This window comes from Mustela putorius, unplaced genomic scaffold (assembly GCF_011764305.1).
Source record: "Mustela putorius furo isolate JIRA1106 unplaced genomic scaffold, ASM1176430v1.1 tig00000145_pilon_pilon_pilon, whole genome shotgun sequence".
NCBI classification, from domain to species: Eukaryota; Metazoa; Chordata; class Mammalia; order Carnivora; family Mustelidae; genus Mustela; species Mustela putorius.
This window is the reverse complement of record NW_025421294.1, coordinates 33,879,679-33,906,142: the sequence shown is the minus strand read 5'-3', so window position 1 is coordinate 33,906,142 and position 26,464 is coordinate 33,879,679. Positions and strand designations below refer to the sequence as shown.

At 45.7% G+C, this 26,464-nt stretch overlaps 1 protein-coding gene across 8 annotated transcripts in view; it reads left to right on the top strand.

Moving 5' to 3' along the window:
- The first annotated feature begins 4,581 nt into the window (after positions 1-4,581).
- Positions 4,582-26,464, top strand: part of NSD1 (nuclear receptor binding SET domain protein 1) — a 146,768-nt gene continuing 124,885 nt past the window's right edge. For 2 of the 8 annotated variants that reach the window (XM_045075569.1, XM_045075570.1), the window contains exons 1-3: positions 5,194-5,502; positions 6,640-6,753; positions 7,494-7,583. In XM_045075569.1, the coding sequence (XP_044931504.1) occupies positions 6,724-6,753; positions 7,494-7,583 (120 nt within the window). In that variant the 5' untranslated portion in view covers positions 5,194-5,502; positions 6,640-6,723. The other 6 variants (XM_045075568.1, XM_045075567.1, XM_004737496.3 and 3 more) reach the window with 6 other exon arrangements.

Genomic DNA, 26,464 nt, shown 5'->3' with positions numbered 1-26,464 from the left:
AAACATCTGAGAATTCATTTCAGGAGGGTTTAAGTTTTACCCATTTGGTCCCTAATTCAAACCAGTATTCTTTTGTCTAATGGAGACACAAGTTTGGAGAAGAGGGGAAGAGACGGATCAGGCATCAGGAAATGTTTCTCTAGTAATTACTCTGAGTTTCACGATCCTGGGCTTGGTCACTGGAGATCAGAGAAATGTATGCCCTGAGTCTGTTGTAAGAGGCTTACCAACTGGCTGGGACCATAACGGAAGCCAATAGTTACTGCAGTGGCTCATGCTGGGGTGGGATCATGGAAGGGTTCCAGGAGGCAGAGTCTTCTAAACTGGACCCCAAAGGTTGAACAGGAGTTTGCTGGGCAGGAGAAAAGGCAGAGGGAGGAGCATGGGCATAGACAGATAGATAGATGGATATGTCGATGGATGAAATGTGGTCTGTCTTGGCACAGGGAGACCACTGGGCAGCCAGGGAAGTGATGAGGGCAAAAGGGCAAGGGTTAGCGGCCAGCACACACATGGCTTTCAAAAGAGGATGTCTGAGAAAAAGGATACTCGAAGGTGGAAATTTGAGTCCGTGGGGCCAGGCAACAGGGTCAGGTTAACAGAGAGAAACCTGGTATTTGGCGTAGAAAGGAAACATTGCTGGAAAGCTGTATGGCTTTCAGATGTGGCCAAGTCTTCCTTGATCTTGAGTAGAAGCCTGATCCAGTTCTGGGGAAATCAATGAGTGGGAAGAGAAAGGAATTCTCATTTCCTAGACCTATAAGAAGGGATGGTTGTGGTGTTCACATTTGGGATCAATTATCAAAGATATACATACCTCCCCTTAAACCTGGCTGTTTAGTCAGAAAGCAGATGATGCTCATGTCCTCGAGGGATGAGGACCTTGAACTGGGAGATGGGGTTAGGAGTTTGCCTCTGACAAAGTCATGCTTCCTCTCTGGAAGATGGAGATAACAAGAGTGTCCAACTCAGGACTAAATGAGAGGGTGTCTTGGAGAACAGCTGACACAAAGGAGGAGAAGCCACAACTGTTACTGGAACAAGGCAGTTCTGGCGTATCCCAGAGGCGAGGCCCTGGCCAGGGTTGTAGTTCCAGAGTATCAATCTCTTCTGCACACTGTTGGCAGAGTGAGCTTTGTACTGCATAGATGTGATCCATAATTTGCTCCTCAACCTTCCATAGTTCCCTACTACCCTCTAGAGAAAGCCTAAATTCTTTAACTTGAACAATAAGGTCCTGCATAGTCAGGCACCCCTGCCTTTCCTATCCTCACCTGAGGCCCATTACGGCTTTCCTGACTGGCCCTGAGACCCCCAGAACTCCCAGGACATTTAGCTTCTTAGTGCTCAGCTCTCTACCTTGTTTTCACTTATCTGCCTTCCTCACAAGTCTGTGAGGGGAGAACTCAATAAATACCTGCTGAATGAATGAATGAAAGGGGGGCAGTTCTAAGAAACAAGGGGGTCACTGTACATTGGCCAAATGCCTTGAGAGGTTTCTATTTCAGCAGGGTAGGAATTATCAGTACCCAGAATTCACAGATAAGGAGACTGAGGCTAAGGTAATCTCACTTCCTGACACTTAAATTCCTGAGCACCTGTGGATGAGGCAGGCACTGTGTTGGGCCCTCACAGATGGGATCTGTGTGCCAGCTAATAGCAACAGATACAAGGCCAAGCACACCAGGTGACAGTTAAGGCCCTGAGATCTTGCAGAAGAGCTTAAACTTTTGTACTTCAGTTCTTCACAGGGCTGCTGAAGACTTTCAGGAAATAATGTGAGCCAAGTGCCCAGCATTGTGTCCAGTATATAGGGTAGACTTAGCAAGTATTTGATTCTAATGGGAGACATAGGCCCGGAAAAGTTCCCTGAGCTAAGATGAGGAGGGTAGGACAGAGTCCTGTCCCTTCTTCCCTGACTTCAAGAGCCAGTGTCCTTCTGCAATATGTGGTCCTGTGGGTCTCCTCAATCCAGAACTGACACAGTTCTGGTGGTTGGCCCAGGCCTGCTGGATGTGGAGTCCCCAGAGGGGGCTGTTGTAGCTGAGACCACTGCAGTCAAGTTCTACTTAAGAGGCAGCAAGGGCCCCTCAAGGTCACCGCAGGAAAGTCCAAGAGGTTTTATCTGGGGTTCCAGCCTCTCCAAGGCCCATCAGTAGCCTGTTCGCCCTAGCTGCCTGTCCCCCTTTAGCCCCTACTTCTTCCTTTTGGGAGCTGGGATGTTGGAAAGAGGGTTTCCTGTAGGACAGTAATGTCCAGAGGTCACCACGTCTTCATACCTTAGCACCTTTATTTAACTGTCTTTTCCGGAGGCCTGGGTTTCCAGAGGCTGGCATCTCATCTTTTGTTTTCCCAGCACCCAGCATATTGCCCAGAATGCAGGAAATGGTTGCTGAATGAAGCAATGAATTACATTTCAGGACTCATCAGGTTCTTAGTCTGTACAGGCACCCCAAACATGCCTTTACCTTAGAGAAACCTCATGCCAGCCTATGCACTGGAAGCCACAGATGAGGAAACTGAGGTCTGGGGCTATTAAGTGACTGGCTCAAGGCCAAACAGGGACAACTCTGGAGCTCTCAGGATGGTCTGTGGGAAAGTAAAAGGTTGAGAGGAAACTTGATGAATTGAGGCAATTGGCAGGGTATAACTGTCAGTCAGAAATGCTTAGCTCAAATTATTAGGTGTGAAGAAGGAAACAGTTAAAGCTTCCCCACTGAATTGCCCAGAACGGGTTGGTAGGAGCAACTCCTTTGCAGAACAAGGGCTGGTCCCTGTAGGGCAGGACCCCGGGGTGTAGACCCTGCCCTTCTCTGGCTGGTCCTAGTGCACAGAACACCGCCAACCTTACTTTGTACCTGGGAAACTTGAGAGTATCTCAGAAACCCCTGGGGTCATGTTGGTCGGGGACATTACTCTGGTTTCAGGGGGGAATCTACCCTCTAAGAAAGTCGGCTTGCTGTCTTGGCAGGGCATGCATCCCGGCATTTACGGCGTGTTAAGCCTGTGTTTACTTGTGTGCCTCCAATGGCTGGACTGTGGGTCTTGGAGAGTCGGAGGTTAGTGGCGTGCTGAGCTCCTAGCCTACCGGGGCCAATCTCGGGGTGAAGGTCCGGAAAGGCTGAAGGGTGGAGTTTAGGGATCTCTGTGGCGATGCCGTGCAGGGCAAGGCCAAAAGCGGCCTTTTCCCCAAGTGGGCTCACGGATAACAGAGAGAAGGGCTGCGGGTAAACACTCCACTGGGGCAATAATTATGCACATTTACTAAGCCTAGGGAGGAATGGTGGTCACGTGGCTCTCGAGGGCGGTGCCCTCAGCTTTGAGATGGAGTTAGCGCTAATCACAGAAGGCTTTCTGGAGGAGGCGGGATTTTTATGGCGGTAGATCGTGGTTTTCTCTGAACAGCGAGGATGCCCTTAGCATTTTAGGTAACAGCTAGCTGCCGCGGTGAGCTTTTTGCCGGGGCACAGGCCCAGGGGGCGACGGAGTCAGGCCGAATTGGGGGACGGACCTAGGGGGCCGGAGTCCCGGGGTGAGGCTGGGTTTGGGTTCCTTGACCGTCCTTGCGCCGTCTTTGATGATTGGACGCATCGTGGCCGCTCCAGGCCAGGGCTGCGGGGCTCGGGGCGCTGGGTGCAGGCCTCGAGGTCCAAGGCGCCCTGGGAGCAGACATCACCCGGCCGAAGATAAGGCCATTAGGCCTTGCTGGGCCAGCCCGGCGGTCCGCCCTCCCAACGCAGTTCCGCCGGGGTCCCGAAGCCCGGCTCGCAGGGGCGAAGCGCGCGCTCCCGGGGGATCAGGGCTGCGGAGCCGGCGGCCTGCGCTGGGTGGCTGTGGCACGAGAGGGCCATCTGCCTGGGTGCGGAGTACTGCAGCGTCCGCGGTGCGAGGCGCGGCCCCTCCGGGCCCCCAGCCCGCGTCCCCTGCCCCGCGCGCACACACCTACTGACGCCCGCCCGCGGCCGCGGCCCGAGTCCCCGTGCCAGGCCCAGACCCAGACTAGGCGCGGGAGGCGGTGCAGGGATTAGTGGACCCCTCCCCCCAGCGCTCCCCTCGCCCCGCCCGAGGCAGCGAGGACCCCTGGGCCCGGGGGTGGTGAGGGAGCTTCGTCCCGGCGGTGCCCGGGCTGGGGACACGGCATCACTGGGCGGGGGCCGCACGGCGGCAGGCCGAGGTGCGGGCGCGCTGTCTGGCTGCTGTCCGGCTCGGATGCGGGGGGTGGGCTCAGCGCGGGGGTCGCCTGGCCTCATCCCCCGGTCGAGGCTACGGCAGGGCAAGCAGTGCCCGGGCGGGTAACCCGACCCGACCCGGCTCCCGGTCGCCGCTCATCCCGCAAGGCCGGGCAGGGGGAGGGAGAGAAATGGGGGGGAGGGGGAAGGGAAAGGGTGGTGGGTGAGGGGCTGTGGGGCCCGCTGGGCCGAGTCCCCGGCCTGTCTGCGCTGCTCTAGGGCGGCTGCCTGTGTTGCCCGGGACGAGCCAGCCCCCTGCCTCGCGGGCGTCGGGCCTGCGGCAGAAGGGAGCCCTGAGGCTGCACAAGCTTGGCTCGGGGAGGCAGACCCGAGCTGCTGCCTCCATTTTGTTTCCTGCTCAGCTTGGTCTGTGGTGGTGGTGGTGTGGGTTTGGGGTGCGGCCGGGCAGGGGGTTCACCTGCGGCCGCGCCTGCTCGGGGCCTGAGGCCTCGAAGACCCCAGCCCAAGCCCCCAGGTGAGCCCCGCGGTAGGAGGGGGGTTGCCTTGGCTTCGGGCCGAGCCGAGCGGGCTGAGGGCAGGTGCCCAGTGGATGGGGAGACGGGCTGTAACCTAAGATGGAGGTCGGGATTGACGCGGGCCCTAGCGGGGCTGGCGGGGCGGTCGGACAGGCCTCAGCCGGGCCAGGTGCCGCCGGGGTTGGGGCTCGAGTTGGGTAGGGTGCAGGAGCCGTGTGCAGCTCGGGGCCGGCACAGCGCCCCGAGGTAGGCTAGGGGATCTGAGTGTCACCCACGACGCCCGCAGGCCCAGACACTCCGGGGAGGCGCGCGAGGCCCCTGGGGAGCCAGCCTCAGGCCCCGCCCGGGCAGCCCGGCCGGCCCGTAGGCCCCGGCCGCGAGCGGGCGCGCAAGGGGAGGGGAGGGGGCGGCAGCGGCGGCTCCGCTGATTGGGCGGCGCGCTCGGGAGCCCGACTTCACCCGCCCTGAACCCCGAAGAGTGAGGCGAGGGAGCGCGCGCGCGCGGTGGGGGAAGGGGTGCGCGCGCACTCGGTGCCCCAGCCGCACGCGGGCCGGCGCGAGGCGCTGGGTCGCACGCGCCGCCGCGGGGGCGCGCGCGGTGGGGGTGTGAGGAGGAGGAGGCGGCGGCGGAATAGGCCGGGGCAGGTCGCGCTCGCTGCCTTCTCCCCTGAAGAGAGACGCGGGGGGAGGGGGGTGCGGCGAGCGGCTCCGCTCTCTCCCCAAGGCTCCGCTCGCGCCCCAGTGTAATGAGGGTCACCCCCTCCCCCCAGCCGGCCCGGGAGGGGGCGCGGGGCACGGTAACTAGTGCGCTGGGGTGGGTGGCGGGCAGGCGCGAGGAGGAGGGAGGAGGTGGCCGGGCGGGGAAGATGGTGGTGGCCGTGAGGTGAGGGGTGCGGGGGAGGGCCGGGCGCGGCGCGGTGTTGGTGGCCCGCGGCGTTGTAGCCGCGGGCCCCCCTCCCCCTCCATCACTACCAGCCGGGCTCAGGCCTAGCCGGCCGGGCCGCCGCGAACTTCCTCCCGGCGCGGCCCGTGCCCCGCCGGCCTCCCGCGCGCACCTCGGCCTCCGCCTCCCCTCAGGTAGCCGGCTGGTGGGCGCGGGGCCAGCGGCCCTCCTGCAGCAAACTTTGCTTGCTGCTTAATATTGATGAATGCGTTCGGCTTGGCCAGGAGGTGCTGCCGCGGCTGCGGGAAGGAGCGCGGCCGGGGCAGGCGGCGGCGGTGGCGGCGTCGGCAGCAGCCATGTTTGTCAAGCTGTAGCAGCTGCTGCTGCCCTGACTCGGCTTCACCGGGTGCCTCCGTTTCTCTTCCCCTGCCGCGTCCCGGCCTCTGGGCCTTGCAGCCGTGGACCGAACAGTTCTGCAGTCTGGACGGCGAGGTTCGGGGTGCACCCGCTTTGGCCGACTCGCCTGCGGCCTGGGCACGGCCGCTGCAAGGGCTTCAGCGCCGGCTGGGCGCAGGGTGCAGCGCTATTGTGACCGCTGCGCTCGAGCGAGCCAGGAAGGAGGGGGGGTAACGTTTTTGTGCAGCGTCCGGGACCCCCCTCGAACCCTACAGCCCCCTCCCTTTTGGAGATTCGCCCGCTGGATCCCCCCCCCCCAGCGGGGGATGGGGAGGACGATTCCTGTTTGAGATTTAGGAATTTCTACTGCCAAAGGGATTTTAATTTTAGTTCAGCCCAACTGTCCACCAGTCTGCAGTGCAGGAAAAAGGGACGGGCTGTTTGCATGTGGCAAGATCTGCCCAGCTCCGGGAAGATGGAGTTTGCGGAGGCTCACCGAGGCCATTTTTCCATCGTCAGCTGGGGAACTTTTTCCGCCCATGGAAGTACAGCAGAAAGGCATCGAGGCCACTAGGCCTTGAGAAGTGGCTGCCATTTTGAAGATCAGAGTCAAATGGCATGTAAACTCCGATTAATTGCTGTTTTTGGATTCCAGGTTGATGCTGGCGCAGGATGGATCAGACCTGTGAACTATCTAGAAGAAATTGTCTGCTGCCCTTTTCCAACCCAGTGAATTTAGATGCCCCTGAAGACAAGGACAGCCCTTTCGGTAATGGTCAATCCAATTTTTCTGAGCCACTTAATGGGTGTACTATGCAGTTATCGACTGCCAGTGGAACATCCCAAAATGCTTATGGACAAGATTCTCCATCTTGTTACATTCCACTGCGGAGACTACAGGATTTGGCCTCCATGATCAATGTAGAGTATGTAAATGGGTCTGCTGATGGATCAGAATCCTTTCAAGACCCTGAAAAAAGTGATTCAAGAGCTCAGTCGCCAGTTGTTTGCACTTCCTTGAGTCCTGGTGGTCCAACAGCACTTGCTATGAAACAGGAACCCTCTTGTAATAACTCCCCTGAACTCCAGGTAAAAGTAACAAAGACTATCAAGAATGGCTTTCTGCACTTTGAGAATTTTACTTGTGTGGACGATGCAGATGTAGATTCTGAAATGGACCCAGAACAGCCAGTCACAGAGGATGAGAGTATAGAGGAGATCTTTGAGGAAACTCAGACCAATGCCACCTGCAATTATGAGCCTAAATCAGAGAACGGTGTAGACGTGGCCATGGGAAATGAACAAGACAGCACATCAGAGAGTAGACACGGTGCAGTCAAATCGCCATTCTTGCCATTAGCTCCTCAAACTGAAACACAGAAAAATAAGCAAAGAAATGAAGTGGACGGCAGCAATGCAAAAGCATCCCTTCTCCCAACCCCCTTTTCACTAGGAGATACAAACGTTACTGTAGAAGAGCAATTAAACTCAATAAATTTATCTTTTCAGGATGATCCAGACTCCAGTACCAGTACATTAGGAAACATGCTAGAATTACCTGGAACTTCATCATCATCTACTTCACAGGAATTGCCATTTGTAAGCAGTTTTTGGTACAACTTAAATATATACATAAATGTATATATACAGGCAACTTAAAGGGAAATGTAACTAATTGGTTTTTGGTTGCTTATCAGTTCACAGCTGAGAGCCTATTGCTAATGATAGGCTTTTTGGGGAAATTTTACTTTGATTTTTAAATTTATCTGTTGTAAGAGTTTGGTTCTTTTCAGATTTTTCTGGGTTAAGTTTCCATCGAGGATTGCCTAAGAGTTAAAACTTCAAGGGCATTTGATTGAGTTCAGATTTTATTTTTCAAATGGAGGTATACATTTGTTTAGGTTTTTTTTCTTCTTGTTTTTTTCTTTAAATGCTTTGGCTTGCTGGTATCATGAGCACAGGTGGACCAATTAATTTTCTGGAGTCCTTTTTTTAACACAAGGCTTGGCTTATTTTTTTAGTTGATGGGGTGACTCTTGCTTCAATTTGGAGTGCATTTTGGGTACAAATTGAAAGTAGCTAAGATGAGGAGACCTTGGACATCAGTCAAAATTTAAACTAGGTCAGTTTTTCTGAACTACCTGTTGTGAAGGTATAGCATCCTATGCTTTAGATAAATGCCACCATCAGAGCCTTGAGCTTTTTTGAGCCTTTTCTGGTTTTTAGTTTCGAAGTTTAGGTATACGCAGGTGTGCTTTGTGTACGTGTGAAGAAATAGAAGAACTAATTTGAGTTGTTACTTGGTTACTTTTTTGAAATTTTGTAGAATTTCTTGATCAGTAAGCAGAATGATCAGTTGACTTCTTTCAGTCTGTTTCATCATTTTTTTTTTTAAGATTTTATTTATTTATATGACAGATGGAGATCACAAGTAGAGACAGGCAGAGAGAGAGAGGAGGAAGCAGGCTCCCTGCTGAGCAGAGAGCCCGAAGTGGGGCTCGATCCCACGTCCTGGGATCTAGGACCCAAGCCGAAGGCAGAGGCTTTACCCACTGAGCCACCCAGGCGCCCTGAGTTTCAAAATCTTAAAATCAAACTTCTTAGTTATTAAAAGATAGCCCTCAGCTTTAAATACTTGATTCTAATTTTGTTTTCTTCTCAGATGAATTGTTAGGTCATCTGTAATGTCACCACAGAGGATCTCCCCACCTCCTGATGACTCTGAATCTTTAAAGATTTAATCAGAAAAAAATTTATGGGGTGGTTGTTTTGGGTACATTAAACATTCACTTTATCATAGAGCCTTGATAGCCTTGATGTTCTTTAAAGTCATGAGAATGTGGGTGTGTCACTTTTGTTTGTTGTTTCATTTATGAAATATGCTTTCGTACTTCTTGGTTTCTTGGCAGTTGCAGATTTTAAAAATTTGTTTTGGTAGTTATCTTTTTTGTTTTGTTTTTTGTTTTGTTTTGGTAGTTATCTTGAGTCTGTATTGTCCTAGGTATTTTTTAGGGTTGATAGGCTGTATTGGCAACCTATTGGCAGTTTAGACAAACCCTTTTCCTTGGGTTCACGTTGAAATTATTTTATGTGTATAGTTTTGCCTTTGTATTTACATAAAACCCTAGATCTGACAGTAGAAATAAATAATTCCCTAGAAGCATTTATATAGAAATATATGTCTGTTGTTTCTCATCAAAGAGATGTCTGGAGTATTGGCTCATTTATAAACAGTTGAAAATATTGGAGCCTATAGACAATACGTTAGGTATCTAAACTGGGAGTTAGAAAACTTATATAAGTAGAATTTTTTTTTTTCCTGGCAGTCTAAATTGCTTAAAGACTATGGGCTTGAAGAGGCAAGTAACCTATTTATTTTAGGCCTTTGGTTTAAGGTTGTGGATGCAATCTGTAGCTTTGATTTTTGCCTTTGATATTTTTTAACTGAAGATTTGAAAAAGTCAAATCAATATGAGAATGCAGATTCAGCTGAACAAAATAGCTTGGGAAAGGTGTAATTAAAAATAATTCTGTATGTTCACACACTTAATACATACAGACCATTCACAGTTGCTACATTGATACAGCAGGTATAGATTTATGCTCAGGGCTAGAAATTTTATTTTTATTTATTTTAAAAAGATTTATTGTATTTTTTTGATATTTTATTTATTTATTTGACAGAGATCACAAGTAGGCAAAGAGGCAGGCAGAAAGAGAGAGGAGGAAGCAGGCTCCCTGCTGAGCAGAGAGCCTGGTGTGGGACTCGGTCCTAGGACCATGACCTGAACTGAAGGCAGAGGCTTTAACCCCCTGAGCCACCCAGGTGCCCCATATTGTTTTTTTTCTTTTTTATTTGTTTTTTTGAGAGAGAGCGCATAAGTGAGCATAAGTAAGCTGGATTCTGATCCATCAGCAGAGAGGCAGAGGAAGAGGGAGAGAAATCCTAAGCAGACCCATCACTGAGCACGGAGCCCAATGCAGGGTTTGATCTCAGGACCTGAGATCATGAGCTGAGCTGAAATCAAGAGAGTCACTCAACTGACTGAGCCACCCAGGCTCCTCAGGGCTGGAAATTTTAGAAAATCATTAGCAAATGCTATTTGTCCTTTTGTTCTGTCTGATATTATGATAGAATGATTCTCTTACGGAACAGTAAGAATAGTTACTAGGTTTATATACTCCCTGTCTTGAATTAAAGAAAGACACATGATTCAAGATTATATTGTCTCTTGTTTGGTATATCTAGCTATAAGCAGACAGTTTGTGTCCTGTCATAAGTAAGCAGCCTCATCAGTTTCTCCTTATGTGCTTTTTTTTTTTTTTGAAGATTTTATTTATTTGAGAGAGAAAAGAGAGCAGGAGTAGGAGGGAGGGGCAGAGGGAGATGTAGACTACCTGCTGAGCAGGGACCCTGACTTGGATCTCTATGCCAGGACTCCAGGATCATGACCTGACTGGAAGGCAGACACAACCACCTGAGCCACCCAGGCTCCCCTCTTACGTGCTTTTGAGTTACTTTGTCTCATTATAGTGATGTGAAACGATTGTCATAGTTAATCGTCCTGACTGGATGCTTTTGTATTTGATTGGGTGTACAGTGCTTCATAATATGTAGGTGCTTGATCAAATATTGAAGGAAAATTGGTCCCAGAGCTGCAAGTTTAAACAGGCAATAACTTACAGCTTATTAAGTGCTTTGGTTTATGTTGTCTCACTGGGTCTTCATAGTCTTGTAAAAAGGGATGTCACAAATGACATAGGTCTTCCTTCAAGGCACTTGAGATTATTAGAGACAAGACTAAAACCCTTGAAATCAGAATTATCTCAGTACTCTTGGTTTTTCTGTAGTGGCTTCTGATCGTCTCTGACACTCTGCTGGGCCTGGTTTACTCACTAGGCTGATTTGTAGCAGTTGTTTGTTTTCTACTCTTACCTTAGATATTTTATAGAGATTTTATACTATGGTGGTATCCATGAATATAGGGATAGTCAAAACTCTTAGGATGTAGTTAGCTCAGGCTCGTCTGATGTATATATTACACTCTATTTAAAGAATATCCTAAAAACGAATCCACTTAAAATGGGGACAAACATGTCATAATGAGAAAATGCAGAGCGGCAGGCAGAAGGAGAGGGAGAAGCAGGCTCTCCACTGAGCAGGGAGCCTGATGTGGGTCTTGATCCTAGGACCCCAGAATCATGACCTGAGACGAAGGCAGCTGCTTAACTGAGCCACCCTGGTGTGCTGAAAATAAATTTTTTAGACCTCTATCAAAACTTTGGTTTTGGGGTGCCTGGGTGGCTCAGTGGGTTAAAGCTTCTGCCTTTGGCTCAGGTCATGGGCCAAAGCATCCTGGGATCGAGCCCCACATTGGGCTCTCTGCTCTGCTCCTCTCTCTGACTGCCTCTCTGCTTACTTGTGATCTCAGTCTGTCAAATAAATAAATTAAAAAAAAAATTAAAATAAAACTTTGGTTTTGATGGCAGCTGTTTATTATAATAAGACAAGAATCAAATAGATTAAAAGAAATATTGTCCAGTGAAATTGTACAATAGGGAGATGATATTCTTTTTTTTAAAGATTTTATTTATTTATTTGACAGACACACAGATTACAAGTAGGCAGAGAGGAAGGCAGAGAGAGAGAGGGGGGAAGAAGCAGGCTTCTGGCTGAGCAGAGAGCCCGATGCGGGACTCGATCCCAGGACACTGGGATCATGACCTGAGCTGAAGGCAGCGGCTTAACTGACTGAGCCACCCAGGCGCCCCGGAAGATGAGATTCTTTATTTTGTTTTACTCTCATCATGATCATAAAGAGGGTATATTTTTGTAAAATAGTTAAGGACTTAATCAGTTTTAGTAAGGTTCTCTTTTAGAAATGTAGGCTCTGGAAAATTCAAGCATGTACCAAAGAAGAGAGAATGGTAGAAATTCCCATGTACACACCCAGTTTAAAAAATAACTGATATTTTATCAATCTTGTTTTATCTTCCCTCTGTTGCTGTTCACTTATACTTCTTAATCCTTTGATGTTTATCATGTCACTCTTTGAAGCTCCTGTCCTATTACTGTCAGTTGTCATTTATTTAGTGGTTGACCTGGATTATCCTTTCCTTGCCTGTAATCAGAATGGTTTTTTTTCTTTATTTACATTGACTTTAAGAAACACAGCATCTTGGGGTGCCTTAATCTTAAGAAAAAAACAGCATCTTTTCACCAGATTTCTTTGCAGTTTTAATTGTAACTGGTAGTATAATATTAGGTTTTTCATTAGGTGGAGATAGACACTATGTTGTCCATAGATATTTGAATGGAGACTTTATTTATTTAAGGATTTTGTAATTTATTTGACAGAGAGATACAGTGAGATAGGGAACACAAGCAGTGGGGTGGGAGAGGGAGAAGCAGGCTTCCCACTGAGCAGGGAGCCCAGTATAGGACTCGATCCCAGGACCCTGGGATCATGACCTGAGCTGAAGGCAGACACTCAATGACTGAGCCACCAGGTGTCCCTGTTTTTTATCTTTTAAAACATTTTATTTATTTATTTGAGAGAGTGAGGGAGGGCACAGTCAGGGGGCAGAGGGAAAGAGCATGCAGCGGGGCTCGATCCCGGGACCCTGAGATCATGACCTGACCTGAGCTGAGGGCAGATACTCAACGACTGAGCCACCCAGACTCCCCTGGAGATTAAAAAAGGTTTATTTATTTATTAGACAGCGAGCACACACCTGCTCGTGCAGGTGGGGAGAGGGACAGTGAAGGGGAGAGAGAGAGAATCTCAAGTAGACTACACTCTGTGCTTAGAGGAGCCTGATTTGTGGCTGGATCTCATGACCCTGAAATCATGACCTGAGCTGATACCAAGAGTGGGATATGTAACTGACTGGGCCATCCCGGTACCCCTGAGTGGAGACTTTTTACCATTTAAAAATAGATATTTTGGGGGTATCTGAGTGGCTCGGTCATTAAGCATCTGCCTTCGGCTCAGGTCATGATTCCAGGTTCTGGATTTGATCTCCTCTTTGGGCTTCCTGCTGCTTCTCTCTCTCCCACTCCCCCAACTTGTGTTCCCTCTCTCACTGTGTCTCTCTGTCAAATAATAAAATCTTTAAAAAAATAAAAAAAGATATTTTGTGGGTACCTGCCTCAGTTGGTTAAGTGTCTGCTTTCGGCTCAGGTCATAATCCTAGGGTACTGGGATGGAGCCTCATGTCAGGTTTCCTGGTCAGCGGGAAGCCTGCTTCTTCTTCCTCTCTTCCCCACTCCTGCTCTCTCTCAATATGTCTGTCTTTCTCTCATATAAATAAATGAAATCCTTTAAAAACACATAAAAAGAGGTATTTTGGTGTTGTGACAATCCCCTACTTACAATCTTAGGGATTCATATAGTACTCAAAAATCACCCACTGTACTGACTTATATGTTGTGGTTAAAGAGTTGAGTGGAAAGATGAGTGAAACCTAGAGTAGTCAAGGCTTCAGGGAAGAAGTGGAACTTAAATTGGTCTTGGTTGGGTTTGGTTAGGTTTAGAAATGTATTTTGGATGTGGAGAGTTAAATGAATATAGTATTTTCAAGGGATATTTGTTGGGGTTGGGTAGGTAGCATGGATGCAGTCAGGTAAGGGCCTAGAAATCTGGACTGTGACATTTACTGTTAAAGTGATAGGATTGGGAGCCAGCAAGGGATTTTAGCTGAGAAGTGATATGATGAAGTTTGTGTTTGGAAAACAGGCTGGGGAAGAGTAGAAGCAGCGTTAGGATGCAGGCGGGGGATAGTCCAAAAGATTATTTCAGAGGAGGGAAATGAGCAGTCCTTTTGGGTGGCCTGGATTGGAGGCAGAATTGGAGTCTGCATTTGAGGAAAGAAGGAGAGGTGAGTGCAGATAATATGTAAGGCTTTTGTTGGTGCCTGAGACAATGATTCCTTAGGGACTTTCTTCCTCTGCTCTCATCATCGCAGCAGTTCTCTACTTTTTCCTTTCCTGTCTCAGAAGAAAATAGATCCTATCTCCATGCCTCTCAGGTTCTACTGAGTCCCGCCTTGCTGGAGAACCCTATGTTACTCATTATTCTTTTCTCTTTTCCTCTGGAGTCTTTATTCTCTCTCTTTTTATTTTATTATTTATTTATTTATTTATTTTTTAAAAGATTTTATTTATTTATTTGACAGACAGATCACAAGTAGGCAGAGAGGCAGGCAGAGAGAGAGGAAGGGAAGCAGGCTCCCCGCTGAGCAGAGAGCCCGACGCGGGGCTCGATCCCAGGACCCTGGGACCACGACCCGAGCCGAAGGAAGAGGCTTTAACCCACTGAGCCACCCAGGCGCCCCTCTCTCTCTCTTTTTAAAAGATTTTATTTATTCGTTTGACAGAGAGAGCTATATAGTGAGAGAGGGAACATAGCAGGGGGAGTGAGAGGGAGAAACAGAGTTCTCGCTGAGCAGGGAGCCCAGTGTGGGGCTCGATGGGGGGCTTGATCCCAGGACCCAGGGATTGTGACCTGAGCCTAAGGCAGACCCTTAACTACTGAGCCACCCAGGCGCCCCTACCTAATGTATCACTTTTTCTGCCTAAAAATGGGAGGACCTCTTCTGTTCTAAAGTAAAAATGTGTGTATCCTATAATCCCTCCAATGATCTTTCCCCTTTGTGGTGAATTTCTTTAAAGAGTTATCAACTTTGTTTACCTCTCCTTAATGCTCTGTGAATTGGCTTTTTTATATATCCTGTCTGCTGTATCTGTTCTTCTATAAGTCACAGATGACACTTCAGTGCTATATTAGATTTGGCAGCATTTGACTACCACTCCGTTAAACTATCCTTTGACTGCTTTCTCTCTTTTCCTCCTCTTTCATTTTCTAGTCTCTTACACTTACATGTATTCACTTTACTGCTACTCTGCTGTGTGAAAATGCTCTTGACCTGACTTCTGAGCTTCAGACCAAGAAATTCTAGTCACTATAACCCACCTTCTCTTTCACCTGTGTCATACTCCTGTTCAAACCTGTCCCTTACATTGCCAGACATGCATTTTCTTCTGTGTTAATGATGGCATCATCTTCCTGTTCATTTCAAGGGTGGAACTTTGGAGTACCTTACTCATTTATGTGATCAAACCACATTTGAGTGCTTCCTCTATGTCAGGGGCTGCTAGTATTAAAAAAAAAAAAAAAAAAAGGGAAGACATAGTCTTTTTTTTTTTTTTAAAGATCTTAATTTATTTATTTTACAGAGAGAGAAATCACAAGTAGGCAGAGAGGCAGGCAGAGAGAGGGGGGGGAAGAAGGCTCCCTGCCGAGTAGAGAGCCCAATGCAGGACTTGATCCCAGGACCCTGAAACCACAACCCCAGCCGAAGGCAGAGGCTTAACCCACTGAGCCACCCAGGCATCCCCGTAGTCTGTGTTTTTAGGGAACTTTACTGTTTAAGGAAGACAAATGTGAACAGTGACAATACAGAACACTAAGTGGTCTAATTGGTGTTAGTGATACAGCAGTGTGGCATGTCTGGAGTAATCAGGAAGAACTTCACAGAGGGGTTATATGTAATTGAGTAGAGACATGATGGTAAGTAAGAAGGAATAATATATACAAATGCCAAGAAATTCTTTGATAGGAATCTGGAGGAGTGAGTTTGTCAGGAGACAGAGTATAAAGATAGGTCTTGTATGCCATCCTTAAAGTGAACTTTTTTTTTTAAATATTTTATTTATTTATTTGACAGAGAGATCACAAGCAGGCAGAGAGAGAGGGAAGCAGGCTCCCTGATGAGCAGAGAGCCTGAGGCGGGGCTCGCTGGCAGGACCCTGAGATCATGACCTGAGCCGAAGGCAGAGGCTTAACCCACTGAGCCACCCAGGAGCCCCAAAGTGAACTTTTTTTTAAAGTTTCTTTTTTTTTTTTTAATTAATTTATTTATTTGACAGAGATCACAAGTAGGCAGAGAGGCAGGCAGAGAGGGGGTGCGGAAGCAGGCTCCCTGCTGAGCAGAGAGCCTGATGCGGGGCTCCATCCCAGGACCCCATCCCAGGACCCCGGGATCATGACCTGAGCTGAAGGCAGAGGCTTTAACCCACTTAGCCACCCAGGTGCCCCTAAAGTTTTTTTTTTTTTAATCTTTTTAAAATATATATTTATTTGAGAGAGAGAGAGTATGCTTGCCAGTGTGTACATGCTCACGTGAGTCAGGGAAGGGTCAAAGGAAGAGGGACAGGCAGGCAGACTGCTGAACAGTGAGCCTGACCTGGGGCTTGATCTCAGAACTCTGAGATCATAACCTGAGTGGAAGTCAGGTGGTTGACTGACTGAGGTACCCAGGCATTACTTTTTTTTTTTTTTTTTAAGATTTTATTTATTTATTTGACAGACGGGGATCACAAGCAGGCAGAGGCAGGCAGAGAGAGAGGAGGAAGCAGGTTCTCTGCTGAGCAGAGAGCCCGATGTGGGGCTCGATCCCAGGACTCTGAGATCATGACCTGAGCCGAAGGCAGCGGCTTAACCCACTGAGCCCCCCTGCATTACTTTTTTACAATTAATTTTAGATTTAAGTGGTCTCTACACCCAACGTGGGGCTTGAACTCCCGACTGCAAGATCAAGAGTTGCTCGCTCTTCTGACTAAGCCTTCCAGGTGCCCTATTATGGGATTTCTAATTTATACAAATTCTCCATTTTTTCCTTTCTTCATTTCCATTATACTATGAGGCTTTACCACCCATCTTCGTATATAGTTTTTCTTTCCAGTCTCTCTTACCCAAAATTACCTTTGACTTTGAAGATAAGAAATCCTAGGTCCCTGGTTAAAGTTTTACCTTCAACGAATACCTCACTTTTTTCCCCGATTTGCCTAACATATAATTAGGCCCACGGACCCTTTCCTGACTTTGTGAAATCTCATATGCTATACTCAGGGTGTCCTGGGTTTAGCCAGTCTGCACTATTAATGGTGGTTTGCTTTACACTTACCCATGGCTCCTGCCTTTATCTTCCTGGTCTGATATCTTTGCATGTTAACATGTAACATGGTGCTTTCTTTGTAGTGACTCAATTAAAGAAAGAGTGGATTGTACAGTGGTACAAGTTGGGAGGGGAGTAAATTTTAGTAGGAAGGTGATAAGTGGACTCTGTACCAAATTTCAGAATTTAAGAGTTGGTTTATTTTTGTTTTGTTGTTGTTTTTTATCTCCTCATGCACTCAATTTCAAAGGCCTTTGAATTTGAGCTCCCTAATATCTGGTATCTCTCTAATATCATTCATTTTTCTCACCATTCTTAGAGTCTTCTAATTGTGGTTGTTAAATCATATTGGTTTTGTTGAACAGATACCTGAGTGTGTATTGTGCTTCCTGTTTAGTTGGAGAAGTCCCGTTAGTCTCTGAGGCGCAGTTGCTAATCTCTAAATTGGGGCTAGTCCCTTACTTACAGGGTTGTTTGAGAGTGTGCAACAAAGTAATTTATGTGAAGCAGCTTGATGGTATTGGTTCTGAAGTAGGTGCTCAGTAAATGATGCCTTTATTATTATATACCAAGAACTAAAAACATTTGGAAGAGTTAGTGATAAATTTTGAGAAATATATCTCTGCATTTTTGCTTTCTTCTCTGTTCTTCCAAATACTTCTGCTTTAACTTGCTAAATTAAGGACATTAATCTGTTTCTGTTTAATAATCAGAATTTTACTCATTTTTGCTTGGCAAGCAGAATTTAATGTGCAGTAGGATCAGGATCTTTCCATACTCCATCTATTAAGTGTTATAACTTCATTACGTTATTGCATTTTTGCTGGTTGTCCTTTGTCATTGCTGTGTATATAAATCTTGAATCTCTATCCTCTGGTTTTCACGGGAATCCATTGAAAAGAAGATCCCATCTCTTTTGTGGTGGTAGGTTTGATTTTCATTGAATGATTGTTTCTTTAACTTTTTTAATATCTCAAGTGTAGCCTTTTGAAGTTTAGTGTTTAGTTAGAAAAGTAATAAATAGGGGAATGTCGGGGGCTTAGTCGATTAAACGTCTGACTCTTGATCTCAGTTCAGGTTTTGATCTCAGGGTCTTGAGTTCAAGCCCTATGTTGGGCTTCACACAGGGTGTGGATCTCAGTTCAGGTTTTGATCTCAGGGTCTTGAGTTCAAGCCCTATGTTGGGCTTCACACAGGGTGTGGAGCCTGCTTTAAAAAAAGGGTGGCGACTGGATGACTCAGTAGGTTGGGCCTCTGCCTTGGGCTCAGGTCATGATCTCAGGATCCTGGGATGGAGCCCCCAATTGGGCTATCTGCTTAGTGGGAAGCCTGCTTCCTCCTCTTACTCTGCATACCTGCTTGTGATCTCTCTCTCTCCCTCTTTCTCTGTCAAGCAGATAAATAAAATCTTTACGGGTTAAAAAAAAAAAAGGAAAAGAAAGGTAATAAGATAGCATGGTAAAAAAAGTTAAACGTAAAAATGGAATGTAAAAGTCTCTTTGTATCACCCCTCATATTCCTCATTTGTACTCGATGTCCTATTAGAATTTTCTTTATATATGTACCTTTTAAAGATACTTTGGTAATGTAAGTGGCCTGAATATGTATTACTCAATACCGTTGTTAATATGTTAAGGGTATTTTTTTTTTTTTTTAAGATTATATTTATTTATCTGACAGACAGAGATCACAATTAGGCAGAGAGGCAGGCAGAGAGAGAGGAAGGGAAGCAGGCTCCCTGTTGAGCAGAGAGCCCGATGCTGGGCTCGATCCCAGTACCCTGAGATCATGACCTGAGCTGAAGGCAGAGAGGCTTAACCCACTGAGCCATCCAGGCGCCCCAAGGTATTTTTTTTTTTTTAAAGATTTTATTTATTTATTTGACAGAGAGAGAGAGAGAGAGATGACAAGTAGGCAGAGCAGCAGGTGGGGGAGGGGGGAAGCAGGCTCAATCCCAGGACCCTAAGATCATGATCTGAGCTAAAGACAGAGGCCCAACCCACTGAGCCACCCAGGCGCCTCTATTATTGAAATTTTTACTGAGATAAATGTAGGTTTACAATTTTAAGAAATTAATACAAAGTGATCTCATATATTTCGCCTGGTTTTGCAATGTTAATGTTTTGTGAAGATATTTAATATTATAATGAGGATATTGGTGTTGTAATCCACCAATCATGTTCAGGTGTCCCAGTTTTTGTTTTTCATGTTATTGTTTTTTTTTTTCCTCCCCCAAAAGGAAGTTCCATTTTTCTAAAAAGACCTGTACCAGATGTCTCCAGTTATACCTGTCCTCATTATATGTAATGCATAATATATACAATATATATATGTTAAGTTTCTTACATTTTTCTCACCTGTATAGGTTCATATATGTACCACCACAGTCAAGATACTGAATAGTTTTAACACCACAGGATCTCTCCTCTGGCCCTTTTGTATCATAACCATCTCTTTTCTTTTCTTTTCTTTTTTTTTTTAAGATTTTATTTATTTATTTGACAGAGATCACAAGTAGGCAGAGAGGCAGGCAGAGAGAGAGAGATAGAGGAGGAAGCAGGCTCTCTGTGGAGCAGACAGCCCGATGCGGGGCTCGATCCCAGGACCCTGGGATCATGACCTGAGCCGAAGGCAGAGGCTTTAACCCACTGAGCCACCCAGGCGCCCCACCATCTCCTTTCTTGAAGCTCCTTTTTCAGCCTTTGCTAACTACTAAATCTGCCCTTTGTAAGATTTTTTTATTTCAAAAATGTTACATAAATGGTTCATACAGTATATATTTTTTGGGATTGGGTTTTTTCTCTTATACATATAAGTCCCTGGAGGTTCATTAGTTTAAGTGTATCAATATTTTATTCCTTTTTATTCCTTAGTAGGAGTCCACAGATCCTAGATATACCACAGTTTAACCATGGACCTGTTAAAGGACATCTGGCCTTATTCCAGCTTTTGGCTTTTAGAAGTAAAAGTGCTATGAACATTTGTATATGACAGGTTTTGTCTAAACATAAGTTTTCACTTTTCTGGGATAAATTTATGCCCCAGAGTTATAATTGTTGAATTGTATGGTAGTGACATGTTTAGTTTTATAAGAAGCTGTCAAGTTGATATCTAGAGTGACTGTATCATTTACATTCTCAGCAGCACTGTTTGAGTGATGGCAGTTCTTTGCATCATTGTTACCATTTGGTGTTGTCATTATTATTATTTTTTTCTTTTTAAGATTTTTTTTTTTCTTTATTTGGCAGAGAGAGAGACACAGTGAGATAGAGAACCAAGCAGGGGGAGTGGGAGAAGGAGAAGCAGGCTTCTGGTTGAGCAGGGAGTCTGATGCAGGGCATGGTCCCAGGACCCTGGGATTATGATCTGAGCCAAAAGTAGATGCTTAGTGACTGAGCCACCCATGCACCCCTTCTTTTTTTTTTTTTTTTTTTTAAAGATTTTTATTTATTTGACAGACACAGCGAGAGAGGGAATATAAGAAGCGGGAGTTGGGGAGGGAGAAGCAGGCCTCCCACCGAGCAGGAAGCCTATGCTGGGCTCCATCCCAGGATGCTGGTGTCATCACCTGAGCCAAAGCACACGCTCAAAACTGAGCCACCCAGGCACCCCTCTTCTTCTTCTTTCTTTCTTTTCTTTTTTTTTTTTTTTTAAGATTTTATTTATTTATTTGACAGAGAGAGATTACAAGTAGGCAGAGAGGCAGGCAGAGAGAGGGGAAGCAGGCTTCCTGCTGAGCAGAGCCCAATGTGGGACTCAATCCCAGGACCCAGGCAGAGGCTTAACCCACTGAGCCACCCAGGCGCCCTTCTTTTTGTTTTTTACAATTTTTATTTTTAAGTAATTTTTACATTCCCCATGGGGCTTGAACTTAGAACCACAGAGATCAAGGAGTCACCCATTCTATCAGCTGAGCCAGCCAGGCGCCCCTTTTTTCTTTTTCTCATTCATTCATTCCTTTCTAGTGTAATTAATACACAAGTGTTGTATTAGTTTCAGGGGTACAGTATAATGATTCAGCAGTTCTTTTTTTTTAAATTAAAGATTCTGCTTATTTCAAGAGAGGTCGAATGTACAAGAGCCGGGGAAGAGGGGAGGGTCAGAAGGAGAAGGACAGAGAATCTCAAGCAGATTCCATACTGAGTGCAGGGCCCTAGGCAAGCTCAATCCAACCACCATGAGATCATGATCTGAGCTGAAATCAAGATTCTGATGATTAACTGAGCCACCCAGGTGCTCAGTTTACTGCTCATTATAAGTGTACTCTTAATCTTCTCAATCCATTTTTAATCCATCTTTTTAATCCACCCCCCCTCCCCATATTCCTTCTGGTAACCATCAGTTCTATTTAAGAGTCTAGTTTTTTATCTCTTTTTTTCTTTTGTTATGCTGTTTCTTAAATTCCTGGGATGCCTGGGTTGCTCAGGAAGTTAAGCATCTGAGTCTTGATACTGGCTTAGGTCATCTCAGGGTTGTGAGATCAAGCCCAACATTGGGAATGGAGCCTGCTTAAGATTCTCTCCCTCTCTCTGTCTGCTTCTCACCACTCCCTGTTGGCATGCATGGGTGTGCTCTCTCTTAAAAAAAATGATTAGAAATCTTGGGGGTATTTGTCTTTGACTTATTTCACTTAGCATTATACCCTCCAGATCCATCCATGTTGCAAAAGGCAAATCTCATTCTTTTTTTATGACTGATATTCCATTGTATATATCTATACCACACCTTTTTTATCCATTCATCTGTCAATGGACATTTGGGTTGCTTCCATATCATGGCTATTTGCAAATAATGTTGCAGTAAGCATAGGGGTGCATATAGCTTTTTGAATTGTGTTTTCATATTCTTTAGGTAAATACCCAGTAGTGGAAGCACTGGGTCATCTGGTAATTCTATTTTTAATTTCTTTGAAGAACCTCCATACTGTTTTTCACAGTGGCTGTACCAGTTTGCATTCCACCAGCAGTGCATGAGGGTTCCTTTTTCTCCACATCTTTGCCAACACTTGTTTCTTGTGTTTTTGGTTTTAGGCATTCTGACAGGTGTGAGATGATGTCTAATTGTGGTTTTGATTTGCATTTGTATTGTCACTATTTTTAGTTCAGCCATTTTGATAGTTACGTAATGATATCTCATTATGGTTTTAATTGGCATTTTCCTGGTAGCTAATGATGTTGAACATCTTTTTGTATGCTTATTTGCCATCTGTATATCCTCTGGTGAAATATGTTCATCTCTTTTGCCCATTTTCTAATTGGATTGTTTGATTTTTTTTTTTTTTTTTGCTGTTGTGTTTTGAGAGTTCTTGCTAGATGATCTACATTCTTTGTAATGGTTATATACAAACCATAATTTTTAAGCATTGCTTCCACTTTTAGATAGAGAATGAGCAAATCCATACATACTTGTGGTTTCCCTTTTATAAATTGAAACAGATTTTAGGGTTGCTTTTATTAGGTAAAATTACTTTATTAAGGTTTCTAAAGCTTTTCACATCTCCAGTAATGCTATATAAAATACCATAATACTCTGGTAAAGATTGCTGGAAGGGTAAAATCCATTTTAGAGTATGAACAATTGTATTTACACATTATAGTAAATTAAAAATAATTACTGGTTATATGATATTCCCTTATATACCAGGAAGAGTCTGAAGGTAGTCTTTCTTTGTAAATTATGAAGGTATGTTACCCTTGTCATCTCTTAATTTCTCCTCATGGTGTAATTGGAGCTGTTGGGGATCCCTAGTGCAAGTAGGTGATGTACAAGTTAATCTTTGTACTCAGTAAAAGTAATAGACAATAGTGCCATGCTAATTGTCATTGGAATTTTACCTCCAAAAGTATTTCTCTAACATTGCCTTTGGTTCAGTTGAATTTGTTTTTATAATTATATCAAGGAATAAGCACTCTACCCATGCTGTCACCTGTAAAGAATTACAGAGTAGTTGTTGAGAGGTAATAAAATTCTACATTTAAAGTGCTTTTCTAGGGGCGCCTGGGTGGCTCAGTGGGTTGAGCCGCTGCCTTCGGCTCTGGTCGTGATCTCAGGGTCCTGGGATCGAGTCCCGCATCGGGCTCTCTGCTCAGCAGGGAGCCTGCTTCCCTCTCTCTCTCTCTGCCTGCCTCTCCATCTACTTGTGATTTCTCTCTGTCAAATAAATAAATAAAATCTTAAAAAAAAATAAAGTGCTTTTCTATTTTTTTAGATATTATTTATTTGAGAGAGAATGAAAGGGAGCACTAGAGGGAAAAGGGTCAGAGGGAGAAGCAGACACCCCAGCTCCGGAGCAGGGAGCCTGACGTGGGACTAGATCCTGGGACTCCAGGATCATGACTGAGCCAAAGGCAGTCGCCCAACCAACTGAGCCATCCAGGTGTCCCTTAAAATGATTTTTTTTTTTTCCCCCACATAGTAGAGCTTTAGGCAGAAGTATTATAGTGCTGGTAATAAAGCCACTGCGATCAGTTCTTTGGTGAAGTAGATGTTAGAATTTTAAGTAAAGTCTTGATAGGTAATATGTGTGGAATTACTTTCCAGTAATAATTTCCTAATAATGTTTGTGGAATTATTTCCTGAGGATAAAATGCCGATAGTGGAATTATCTGTATTAGATTTTTTGTCTTGATGTATCTTCTGTATGGTTTTCCAAAAGGATTGAACTATTTTAATAGTATGTATGTATATATGTATTTAAAAAAGTATTTTACTTGTTTTTTTTATGAGACAGAGAGAGAGTGTGAGGGGTAGGGAGAGGGAGAAGCAGATTTGCCACTGAGCATGGAGCCCGATTTGGGGCTCCATCTCTGGACCCTGAGATGATGACTGGGCTGAAGGCAGGTGCTCAATAGTCTGAGCCACCCAGGTGCCCCAGGGTTTTGTTTTGTTTTGTTTTGCTTTGTTCTGTTTTGCTTTGTTCTGTTTTGTTTTCTAAGATTTTATCTATTTGAGTAAAGAGAGGGTGGGGGAGAAACAGACTCCCTGCTGATTGCAGAGCCTGAGATGGGGCTCAGTCTCAGGACCACAGGATCATGACCTAAGCCGAAGGCAGAGGCTTAACTGAGTGAGCTACTCAGGTGTCCCTTGAAAACATGAATTCTTAGCGCTGTGGAGGGAATGTTTCCCTCTATATTAGTTATCTATTTTATCTAACAAATTACCTTCAGATTTAACAGCCTAAAACAATAAACATTTATATCACAGAGGGTTAGGGAATCTTGGAGTGGCTTAGTTGGGTGGTTCTGGCTCAAGAGTCTCTCATGAGAGTCTGACAGGTAGGTAAGATGTCAGCCTGGGATACAGTCATCTGAAGGCTGTCCCTGTCCAAGATGGCTCCTATGGCTGCTGGCTGACTGTAGTAGGCCCCAGTTCCTTGCAAGGTGGGGCTCTTCATAGGAGTGCTCACAATTACTTATTGGCTTCCTCCAGGGTGAGTGATCCAAGAGAGACCAAGCAGGAAGATTTGAAGGGATATAATGTGGGAGGGAAATACCATGGGTTGAATGTGAATACCAAATGTGGGATTCATCGGGTACCATGTAGGGGGCTGGTGACCACACCTACCCAACAAGAAATGAATAGTATTTTTTAATTTTTTTAAATATATATTTATTTTTTAAAGATTTTATTTATTTAACAGACAGAGATCACAGGTAGGCAGAGAGGCAGGCAGAGAGAGAGGAGGAAGCAGGCTCCCTGCAGAGCAGAGAGCCCGATGTGGGGCTCGATCCCAGGACCCTGGGATCACGACCTGAGCCGAAGGCAGAAGCTTTAACCCACTGAGCCACCCAGGTGCCCCAAGAAATGAATAGTTTTAAAGGAAAAGCTCTTAAGTATACAAAATTGACAGTGATTAACTACTTTTTACATTTATTTATTTATTTATTTATTTTTAAAGATTTTATTTATTTTATTTGACAGACAGAGATCACAAGTAGGCAGAGAGGCAGGCAGAGAGAGAGAGAGAGGAGGAAGCAGACTCTCTGCCGAGCAGAGAGCCCGATGCGGGACTCGATCCCAGGACCCTGAGATCATGACCTGAGCCGAAGGCAGTAGCCTAACCCACTGAGCCACCCAGGCGCCCCTACTTTTTACTTTTAAACTGAATTGAATTTTTGAATAGATATGTAGCTCAAAAGCATAATATAAAATGGTAACCGGCGAAGTACCCTTGTACCTTGTTTTGTCTGCTCATTTAGCACCTTCAATTCCTGGGGCACCTTCCCCCTTTTTTTTATGATAGGGGTATCAGGTTATGTACATTTAACCTTTTTCACTTAAATAATTGTTGAAATCTTTCCACTTTATTTATTTTTTCAAGATTTTATTTTTAAATCAACTGAGCTTGGGTGGCTCAGTTGATTAAGCGTCTGCCTTTGGCTTAGGTCATGATCCCAGGGTACTGGGATGGAGCCCTTGCAGCCTGCTTCTCCCGTTCCTACTACTCCCCCTGCTTGTGCTCTTTTGCACTTGCGCTCTCTCTCTCTTTCAGATAACTAGGTACGTTCTTAAAAAATTATTTTTAAGTAAGTAATCTCTATATGCAGAGTTGGGCTCATACTTACAACCCTGAGATCAAAAGCCAGCCAGGTGCCTCAAAAATCTTCCCATTTTATGACATAGTTCTCTCATTCTTTTTTCTAAGATTGTATTTATGAGAGAGACACAGGGAGAAAGAGCACAAGCGGGGAGGAGAGGGAGAAACAGGCTCTCTACTACGCAAGGAGTCTGATGCAGGGCTTGATCCTAGGACTCCGGGATTATGACCTGAGCTGAAGGCAGATGCTCAACTGACTGAGCCACCCAAGAGCCCTAGTTCTCTCATTATTTTTTACACCTGGATTCTATGCTATTGTATGAATATGGGCATTCGCTTTTTTTTTTTTAAGATTTTATTTATTTGACAGATTGAATCACAAGTAGGCAGAGAGGCAGGCAGCAACAGAGAGAGAGAGAGGAGGAAGCAGGCTCCCTGCTGAGCAGAGAGCCAGATGCGGGGCTCGATCCCAGGACCCTGGGATCATGACCCGAGCCCAAGGCAGAGGCTTTAACCCACTGAGCCACCCAGGCACCCCATGCTTTTTTTTTTTCTTTTAAGATTTTACTTATTTTAGAGTGAAACAACAGGAGTGTAGGGAGGGGCAGAGGGGGAGGGAGAGGGAGAGGAACAAGGAAACTGGTGAGCTCAGAGCCCTACATGGAGCTTGATCCTGCAACCCTGAGATCATGACCTGAGCTGAAACCAAGAGTCAGTGCCCAGCCAGCTGTGCCACCCAGGCACCCCTGAATATGGGCATTTTTCAATTCATATATTTTTTTGCTTAAGTAAACAACTATGCAAATAAGCGAGACAGCTATAGAATAAATGTCTACTCAAGAATTGGACTTGTGAAATTTAAGGAAAAAAAGGGGGGGGGCGCCTGGGTGGCTCAGTGGGTTAAGCCGCTGCCTTTGGCTCAGGTCGTGATCTCAGGGTTCTGGGATCAAGTCCCGCATCGGGCTCTCTGCTCAGCAGGGAGCCT